This window comes from Humulus lupulus, chromosome 3 (genome assembly GCF_963169125.1).
Source record: "Humulus lupulus chromosome 3, drHumLupu1.1, whole genome shotgun sequence".
Taxonomy (NCBI): Eukaryota; Viridiplantae; Streptophyta; class Magnoliopsida; order Rosales; family Cannabaceae; genus Humulus; species Humulus lupulus.
The window spans coordinates 16,864,890-16,875,408 of NC_084795.1; the positions used below are offsets into that span (position 1 = coordinate 16,864,890).

Here is a 10,519-nt window from a genome sequence, read left to right on the forward strand (position 1 = left end):
TATTCTCTTCTAAGTGTTGCATATAAAATGCTCCCAAAAGTCAAGATAAGATACGTACATAAACAAAGACACAAAAGCAATTAATTAATTTAACATAACATGCATTGCCTTGCAAGTATGCCAAGTACCCAAGTCCTAGCTAAGACATCTCTTTCTCCATAAGTAAGATGTAGCCGATATTTTGATCCTTGTACTTTTGGATTGCATGAGTGACCCACCCCCCTCACCACGTTTGCCTGAGTTACTTAGCGTGTTACCAACATCAATGGGCAGCAAAAATATGCACTAAAATTTCAATTGAAAAATACTAACATTTTGGTTTAAGGAACAAATCCAAATGTAGCCGTCCTAACTACTTAGCCAAACCTCACTTTTTTATTTTTCTTTGCCTTTGATGGGAAACATGCATTATTTAGTACACGCCACACCCACATATGTATGAATTATGTGTAAAGTAATAATTTCTAATGCTTTAATCAATTTTCTACCAATTTTCAATGCTCAATATTCATAATGCTAAAGCAGTTTTAGTTTATTACTTCATAAAAATAAAAATCTATATTTTAATAACTTTCAGGGATAAAGCTAAAAACATTGGGACCATGTCAAGGAAAATAATAAAAAAGTTGAGGAATAATACAAATTCTTTCTTTGCTATTTTAGTAACTATAAATATAGATAAGTACTACTACCTTGAATTCTCAAACTACTAGTACTACACCTCAAAGTCTGACACAAGTCCAAGAAAAAAAAATGAGAAGATCCTCTCTATTTCCCTTTCTCTCCACTTTATCCCTTACAATAATTACAATAATCATATCCCAAACCGGGCCGGCGACTGGTGTGCCACTGAGCACGAATTCGAGATGGGTTGTGGACGAGAGCGGGAAGAGAGTGAAACTGGCGTGCGTGAACTGGGTTTCCCATCTGGAGGCCGTGGTGGCCGAAGGCCTCAGCAAACAGCCCATCGATGCCATCGCTGGCCGAGTTTCGTCGATGGGTTTTAATTGCGTTCGCCTCACTTGGCCGCTCTACTTGGCCACCAACGACTCGCTCGCCGCTCTCACGGTCCGACAGTCCTTCGAGAGGCTTGGTCTTACCCAAGCCATAGCTGGTATTCAGGCCAATAATCCCTCCATCGTCGACCTTCCTCTCCTAGAAGCCTACCAGGTCGGTACCCTTTACAATAAGTTTTTAATTCTAAGTCACATGTGTAGATAGAGATATTTTACTCTCGACTATTTTTATTTTCAAAAAAAATATGGTCGTTTAGTTCAATTCATTGTCGTTTCATGGAACATGTTAAATACATATGATTGGCATTCTTATTCACTGTGCGCATATATAACTTGCTAATTCTATTGTTCGGCTTCACTTAATACAAGTATTTTCAATTTATGAACAGTTTTTGACATAGGGTAGTTATTTAGAAAATTCAATAAATTTTTAAAAATTTCCGAATAATTTTCAACCCCAAAAATTAAAATCAACAACATACTAATTTTTAGAAAATTATTCACGGTCGAAAAACTAAAAGCCCACCATTAGAACTTAGGGCGAATTCCCTCTCTATAAGAATTATCCTATATAACTTTACCAATAAACTAGGAGGTTCCGTTCTATGCGTCCATTAAGATAGCAACAACAAACAAAGACTTCTTGACACTATAATAATAATAAGTTGCAACCGTTCCATCTTATCCTTCTTTTCTTTTTCTTTCTACATTTAATAATATAATGTATCTCTGACAAAAGTATATATATAATATCTATATCAGTTGCGTAACAAATTACATATGTTACGTACAATTTATCTCTACAATAATACCATATTGTGATAATACTATTATGTTAGAATGCTACTTGTCGTCAGAACAAATTGAGCATAGGTCAATAGTTTTTTTATTATTATTAATTGTAGGTAATAAACATAATTAATAGGAATATACTATAACTATTTAGGTTCCTTATATTCTAATTAAATGCTAGATTTAATTCTCTATTTTTTTTCAAAATTTTAATAGTGATTTGTTTTACAAAATATATTAAATTAACAGTGCAACTAATTTTGATCAACCTTTTTTAAATAGGACTATTACTCATAAGTAGTTGCTGTTAATTTATTATATTTTATTTTTGAAAAAGTAAAATAATATTGAAAAATAAAATATTAAACATGTAAATTTAATTTCAAATTCAAAAACAAAATATTTGTTAAATTTTTATTATTATAATAATACAAAGTAAAAATATCTGATTGAAAAAAAGTTTGAATAAGATGGTCCTTGTTAAGGCAAGTCAGGCTATATCTAGGGCCTTATTAGACTTTCTTTAATATAAATTTTATACATAAAGGCCCAATTTAAAAAAAAAAAACTATTTTACATATAATATTTATAAAAATATCATATTTTACACTGCTCTGTTCAGCATCGGCCCTGAATAAAATCAAGTATAAAGTTAATTTTGATAATTTTTTTAAAATAAAGGGTTATTATTAGAATGTTCTAAAATAGATGATTGGATTTAGTATTTATTTAAAATAGAAAGGAGTCAAATTGTTATTTCCCTAATTAATTTATACGTTATATCTCCATATAATTGGTTTAAGCTTGTGATTTTTTTTAAAAAAAAAAACAATATATAGGCAGTGGTATCTGGCCTTGGAGACAAGAACGTGATGGTCATCCTAGATAATCACATTACCAAGCCCACATGGTGTTGCAGCACTTTCGACGAAAATGGCTTCTTTGGCGACAAGTACTTCGACCCTGACCTCTGGATTGAGGGTCTTACTCGAATGGCGACATTGTTCAATGGCGTCAGCAATGTCGTTGGCATGAGCTTGAGGAACGAGCTCCGTGGCCCCAAGCAGAATGTAAACGATTGGTACAAGTAAGTATGAATTATCTGTAGTGTGAATGAAGATTCTAGTTACTTGATTACAATTTGATTTGATCATAGTATTTTATTTATATCATAGGTACATGCAAAGAGGAGCCGAGGCAGTTCACTCGGCCAACCCAGATGTTCTTGTGATTCTCTCTGGTTTGAATTATGATAAAGATTTTACCTTCCTGCGAAATCGCCCGGTGAGTCTCACATTTTCTGGGAAACTAGTTTTTGAAACTCATTGGTATGCATTCACAGATGGCAAGGCATGGGAAAGTGGCAACCCGAACCAAGTGTGTGGTACAGTAATGAATAACATCATGAGACAATCAGGGTTCTTGTTAGAGAAAGGATTTCCATTGTTTTTGAGTGAGTTTGGAGTGGACCAAAGGGGGACTAATGTGAATGACGATAGGTACTTGAATTGCTTCTTAGCTTTAGCCGCTGAACTAGACTTGGATTGGGCTTTGTGGACATTAGTTGGTAGCTACTACTACAGACAAGGTGTTATTGGGATGAACGAGTATTATGGAATCATGAACTGGGATTGGGATGAAATTCGAAATGCAAGTCTCTTACAGAAGATCTCTGCTATCCAATACCCTTTTCAAGGTATGTTAATGAGATCTACGTTTTTCTTTAGTAGTGTTTAAATGACCATAAAGTTCAAAATAATACTAACATGTGGTGAGTGAAATTCACAGGGCCTGGTCTACTAGAAACTCGAGTACACAAAAACATTTTCCACCCATCAACAGGTCTTTGTGTCGTAAGAAAATCTGTATTTGCACCATTGACATTAGGTCCTTGTTCTAGCTCGGATGGTTGGTATTATTCACCTCAGAAGAAATTGACAATTAAAGGAACATATTTTTGCTTACAAGCATTTGATATAGGGGTACCAGCACGACTTAGCATAAAGTGCACTGATTCTGATTCAAAGTGGGAAACCATATCAGATTCTAAGTTGCAACTCTCTTCTACAACTAGCAATGGTGACACTGTTTGTCTAGACATTGACTCTGCAAATGAAGTTGTAACAACCACTTGTAAATGCTTAAGTAGAGATAGTTCATGCGACCCTTCAAGCCAATGGTTCAAGCTCGTTGACAGTACGAGAAGTCCAAGGTTAGCTGAATCTCTTACTGAGATGAATCCCATCATGGAGTTGCCGTTTGAGGATTCTGAATGGAAGCCATTGACCACAATGTGAGAGAAAAGTAACAAGTGAATGATATGTATGGGACCAAAAGTATATATTGTTTAGTAGTAAAGGAAGTTTATGTACAAAACTACTGTTTCCTTGTCTTGCTAGAGAGAGGGGAAAAAAAGTACATGGTGTAATATATATATGCTTTCATTTATATAACAAGTTACCAAATACCACATATATATTTAATTATTATTACTTAAATGAATGAATCACGTATATACAATTGTGATTATCCCACATCAACAATGTAATGCAATGAGAAATTCTTCATCCATTTATATGTGTGAAGTTTTATTTCCAATCTATATTTATATTTTAAAATAAATTTATTTGTGCATTGAAAAGTATGTTACAAATGGCACTGCGAAAAATTGTGAGTAGAGAATGTAGACGCGGACGCGGATGTTAATGAGTACTACATGTCATTATTATTAATTAGTGTATCATTACATTACATTTACAAATGTAAATATGAAATGAATTTATATCTCTGTGTCTGTTAGGAATATAGAGTGTAGTGAGTCACCTCAGGACCATATTCGGTTATGATGTATTGTTTTGTAACCAATTTTGTTAGCTGTACAGCTGTTCTAACAACTCCATCACACGAGTATTGAGTTGGTTTTGGCTCATTACATATATATTCAGTTGAATGCTCAGTAGGCAAGTCTGAGGCATTTCATTCTCATTCTATTCACGTTTCTTTCTCTCCAAGTTCTTGAACTCTGTTATGGTATCAGATCCAACTGCCATGGCATCGGATAATTCTGTCACTAATCAGAATGCTCAGCCAGCTCCGCCACCGGCAGCCGGTCCTGCTGGCCTCCCTAGCAACAACCTCCTGCCGCTCACACTTCGTCTTGATCGGAACAATTACTCGTACTGGCGTGCACTGGTTCTTGCTGCGGTTCGAGCCTACAATCTGGATGGTTTCATCTTTGGAACGACTTCTCCTCCACCACCTACACTAGCAGGTACCACACCTAATCCTGCCTTTCATGAATGGCTTCGATTTGATCAATTTTTAATGCACTGGTTGATGAATTCCTTAACCGAAACCATGCTTGGTCACATTGTGAATTGTCGCACCTCTGCTGAGATATGGAAAGTGTTTGCTCGTCTCTTTGCCACTAAGTCTAAGGCTCGTATTCTACAAGTCAAAGGACTTCTTCAATCAACCAAAAAAGGTTCCTCCACCGTTGATGAGTATATTCTTCAAATGAAACAATATGCCGACTCTCTGTCCGAAGCTGGTGAGCCAATTTCTAATGATAGTCTTTGCCTCTACATCCTTGGTGGTCTTGGACCTGAATTTGAAGCCACGGTTGTTCATCTCACCAATCGCTTTGAGCCACTAAACATTCAAGATCTTCAGTTTAGTCTCCATAGTCAAGAAATGAGGATTCATCAACAATCGAGCACTGCCTTTGATAATGTCTAAGCCAATTTTGCCAGCCTATCGCTTCGTAACAACTTTCGGGGAAACTGGCGAGGCAATCGCAACATGAATCGTGGTGGACGGTATAACTCTACTAGTCGCTCATATGGTCGTGAAACCAAACCTCTGTGCCAACTCTGTGGTCGGATTGGTCACACCGTACAAAAGTGCTATCACAGATTCGATGCTAATTACTCAGGTCCTATTTCTCCTGCACAGTCCACTAATCCTGTTCGCACTGAATCTCCTCAAGCATATGTCACTGAAACGCACATCACAGAAGCTTCTCCGCATGACTGGTTTCTCGACAGCGGTGCCACCCATCACATGGACAACCATGCTCAGCAGATCCCCAACAAAACCGATTACAAAGGCAAAGCAAAAATGGTTGTAGGTAATGGTCATTCTCTACCTATTCTTCATATTGGCTCTAATTCACTACAAACTTTCAAGGCTAATCAATCATTAATACTCAAAGATGTGCTCCACGTTCCTAGTGTTACTAAGAATCTTCTCAGTATATCTCAGTTCACACACGATAACAATGTTATTTTGGAATTTGACTCTCAATGTTGTCTTGTTAAGGACAAGATGATGAAGCAAGTACTTCTTCGGGGTACCCTCAGTGATGGTCTCTACAAGTTACAAGGTCTGTCGTCAGCTTCTAAAGCAGTACTCCCTCCCAAGTTCAAGACAGTTTCCCAGCATTCATCCTGTCCAACGGTTGCTCTCAATTGTACCACTACTAGTAACCCTGTGCATGACAAGTCTAAACTTGCTTCTGTTTGGCATTGTAGGCTTGGCCACCCCTCTTCTACTATTTTAGCTAAAGTACTTTCTATAGTAACACCAACTGTCAAATGTTCCAAGTTTGATTTCTGTGATGCATGCCAAATCGGCAAACTCCATCAATTCAGCTTCAAAAATTCAATAAATGAAACTTGTGCTCCATTTGAACTAATTTTCTTAGATGTTTGGGGTCCCTCATTTTACACGTCTCTTGATGGATACAAGTACTACGTAAGTTTTGTTGATGACTTCACCAAGTTTGTATGGATTTTTCCAATGAATACTAAATCTGAAGTTCACCAGATTTTACTCAGTTTAATGCATATGTTGAGAGAGTGTTTCAAGCAAAAATCAAATGTGTGCAAACTGATCTAGGCCGAGAATATCAACCATTGTACACGCTGTTTCAGAGCTTGGGCATTGTTCGAAGGAATTCTTTCCCACACACACATCAACAACAAGGCCGTGTGGAGCGCAAACACAGACATGTAGTTGATGTTGAACTCTGTTAGTGTCCAATATTCAGTGTAAACATAAATATGAAGAGATTAGGTATATTAGTTTCATTTAAAAATATATCCTTTGTTTTATTTCAGTGTAAACATAAATATGAAGAGATTAGATATATTAGTTTCATTTAAAAATATATCCTTTGTTTTATTGATATATACATTCCAATAAGATTAACATTAAAAGTTTATAAACAAAATGATGCAGCTCCAACTTCCCAGTCTCAAATAATACTGTTGTTGTAGTCTCAGGTCTATCCTTTGGCCTTTGTTTAGTTTGTGATTGGGGTCTTTTCTTAATTATGTTTTTATTTTTATTCCATGTTTAAGCGGTGTTGATTTCACTACAACAAATTTGATATACAATGACTCCCTACAATCAGTGACGGAGCCAGAAATTATGCTCAGTGGGGGCTTGGACAAATATTAATTCGAAACTAACAAAAATAACTAATAAATTGTCCTTATAAATTTTCATGTTCAACAAAATAAAATAGGACACTGTCATAAAAAATAAAATAAAAATTACAATCTGCCTTGACGGGTTTTCATGTTTTGAAATCGTTGCATAATAACTTCATTGTCAAGGCTATTGAAAATGTCTTTTTCAATGTACACAAGTAAACAATCATTCATCCATTGATCTCCCATTCGATTACGCAATCTATTTTTCAAAATATTCACAGAAGAAAATACTCTTTCCATCGTAGCAGTAACAACAGGTAGAATCAATGCCAATGTAATAAGTCGATACACCAGTGGATAGACACTATTTTTCTTTGTCTCGACCATTTTTTGAGCAAGATCTCCAATACTTTTCAAACCCAAGAACTTCTCAGTAGTACGTACATCAATAATGTAAGTTTCAAGTTGATCATCGAGTATCATAAGCTCAAAAGTAGAAAAGTCTTTGGGATAATACTCAGCAAATCGGACCAACTTTTTTTTGTCAAAAGCTACAAATGAATCACCAGGGCACAAAGAAGCTAAACAAAGAAGTAGTTCGGTGTTTACCTCATTGAAACGTTCATTTAGCTCTTGAAGTTGGATATCAATAACAACAAAAAAGAATTCCACACGATAGTGATGTAAATTTGTCATTTCTTGAGTTTTCCGCTGTGATCGACCTTGGGCAACAAATGTATCATCCATATCAGGAACATCCACATTATATTTAGCACAAAAGGTTGAGACTTGATTAAGAAAGGAATCCCATTCATTGTCTCTCATTGCTTGTAATCTTTTCTTGCAAATTTCCACTAATTTCATGGCATTTGCAATATCTTGATCTTTTCTCTGTAGTGCTTTTGACAATTCATTTGTTATTCCCAACAATGCTTTCATTAAATGTAGATTGAATATAAAATCAAATGTTAACATCAAAGACAATAAATTACTTGCTTCAAACCTTTGTTCAGAGTTTGCTTGGCCATCGTCTACTATTATTTGAAGAACATTAGTTATAGGGGAGAATAAGTTAATCAAGCTTACCAATGTAGCATAATGTGAACCCCAACAAGTATCACTGGGACGTTTATGATTGGTTTCTTGATTTAGCCATCTTCCACTTGAAATTTCACCACACTTGAGTGCTTTAGAAATAATAGCATCTTGCTTTTCTCTAAGAATATCACAACGCTTAGAAGAACATCCAACGACATTTATCACCATAGTTACCACACTAAAAAGATAAGCAACTAGAATATGTTCTTTGCGACAGCTACAAGAGCAAGTTGAAGTTGGTGAACAAAACAATGAACATTAAAAAGCTGATGGATTCTCATTCAAAATAAGAGTTTTAAGACCACTGAACTCTCCTTGCATATTGCTTGCCCCATCATAACCTTGTCCCCGCAATTTAGATATGCTTAATCCATATCTAGAAAATAATTTATCAATAGCACCTTTAAGTGACACAGCTGTGGTATTGGCCACATGTTCAATTCCCACAAATCGTTCAATCACACGCCCATCTTTATCTACATATCGCAACACAACAACCATTTGCCCCTTAGTTGAATATCACGAGATTCATCAACTAAAATAGAAAACAACGCATCTCCAATTTCTTTAATAATGATATCAAGTGTTTCAAAAGCTGCAGCCCTCACAATATCTTTCTGAATATCAGTTGATGTTAATTTTAAATTCTCAGGAGCATTTGTCAATGTAACTGCTTTGATGTCTTCATTATGATCCGCAAGAAATTTTAAAATCTCAAGAAAGTTACCTTGCTTACTCGAGTCTCCAGATTCATCATCACCACGAAAAGCAAGCCCTTGTCGCAATAACAAACGAATGCAATCAACTACTACTTCCAAACGACTCCGATACTCACTACGAGCTTGCTTTGATTGTTTTTCAAAAAATGTTTGAATATGTTGTTTTTCGTTCATTAACGCTTCACACATTTTCCTAGCTTGATTGTGAACACTAGATGGACCTCCAACATGAGTATAAAGTCTTGCTTTTCCATTTTTAAAATTTCTGAATCCTTGACCAACAAATGAATCACCACCTGATTGTCCTCCGCAATTTGATTTAAACAGATAACAATACAGACAAAATGCACCATCTTTTGATACACTATATTCAAGCCAATTTTCAAATTCCTTATACCAAGCACCGTTGAATGCTCTTGATTGAGTTCCAACTTTTGTCGATGGAAATGGCTTGAGGTGAGGTTGACAAGGACCTTTTTGCATATATGCTCGCCGAACTTGATCACAAATTTTTAAAGGATGGTCCATAATCGGTGTTCTCAATCCTGGGTCACTTTCAAGATCTTCAAGATTTATGTTGACATCCGCATAACTTGATTTTGTAATTTTATCATTCTTTCCTATAGAAGTTGAGGAATTTTGTATACTTTTAAAATTCCTCTTCATACCTATTGTAGTTAAATATATGAAAGATTAATAATAAGACTTGTGAATATGATTATAATTATGAAATATAAAAATATTACTTAATTAGAATCTAAACAAGGAAGCAAACAAACAACGTTAACTATAAAACACACAACATACCTCAATAAAGATTCGATTTAAAGTAATTGTAAATTTGCTTTTCTTTTATAAATTCAAAAATTATATCATCAATTCATTCAAGGATATATATATATATATATCCTCAATGATTATAAGGCCACTTTTTCTCCTTGAAGTTTATTAATTACATTTAGTGTTGCTCATGGTTGTTTTCATGTCTCTTTTTCAATTTTTTATTTGTAGTATTGTTGTAAGAATTTTTTTTATCTAGTTTAATAGTTTGTGGCCCCTTGTACTATTTCTATGGGTTCACTCAAGAAAAGAAAAAGATATATATATAATATATAAATATCTTTATACGACATCTAATTTCTAAACAAATGCAAATAGAAGAAAAAAATCAATCACTAACAGAAATTGAAAAATAAAAGAAAGAAAAACAAAATGAACTAATTTGCTGTGTTATTTAAACCATTTATTATATTAAAAAAAAGTAAAGAAAAGAAAGAAGAAGTTACTCACTTTTGCAATTGGTTGTGCTATTTTCTAAGACCCTTTTGAATTTTGGCTCACACTTGCCTCACCAACCAAGAACGTATGGGCTTGCTCTCTAGTTCAAAGGTTTTTTTTTGAGATGATAGCTTGCTCTCAAAGTTTATTTTATTTGACTGTAAAAATTTTGGTCTGA

At 34.9% G+C, this 10,519-nt stretch overlaps 3 protein-coding genes across 3 annotated transcripts; 1 reads left to right on the top strand and 2 right to left on the bottom strand.

Moving 5' to 3' along the window:
* Positions 1 to 696: 696 nt before the first annotated feature.
* Positions 697 to 4,282, top strand: LOC133822227 (glycosyl hydrolase 5 family protein-like). Its single transcript, XM_062254495.1, has 4 exons — positions 697 to 1,170; positions 2,648 to 2,895; positions 2,984 to 3,504; positions 3,597 to 4,282. The coding sequence occupies exons 1-4, from the start codon at positions 754 to 756 to the stop codon at positions 4,103 to 4,105; spliced, it is 1,695 nt and encodes a 564-aa protein (XP_062110479.1). The 5' UTR covers positions 697 to 753; the 3' UTR covers positions 4,106 to 4,282.
* Positions 4,283 to 7,366: 3,084 nt separating this feature from the next.
* Positions 7,367 to 8,512, bottom strand: LOC133823697 (uncharacterized). The gene has a single exon (XM_062256542.1). It carries the CDS (start codon positions 8,510 to 8,512, stop codon positions 7,367 to 7,369), a length of 1,146 nt encoding a protein of 381 aa, XP_062112526.1.
* Positions 8,513 to 8,602: 90 nt separating this feature from the next.
* Positions 8,603 to 9,729, bottom strand: LOC133823698 (uncharacterized). Its single transcript, XM_062256543.1, has 2 exons — positions 8,868 to 9,729; positions 8,603 to 8,820 (listed from the first exon to the last, which is right to left on the bottom strand). The coding sequence occupies exons 1-2, from the start codon at positions 9,727 to 9,729 to the stop codon at positions 8,603 to 8,605; spliced, it is 1,080 nt and encodes a 359-aa protein (XP_062112527.1).
* Positions 9,730 to 10,519: the final 790 nt, after the last annotated feature.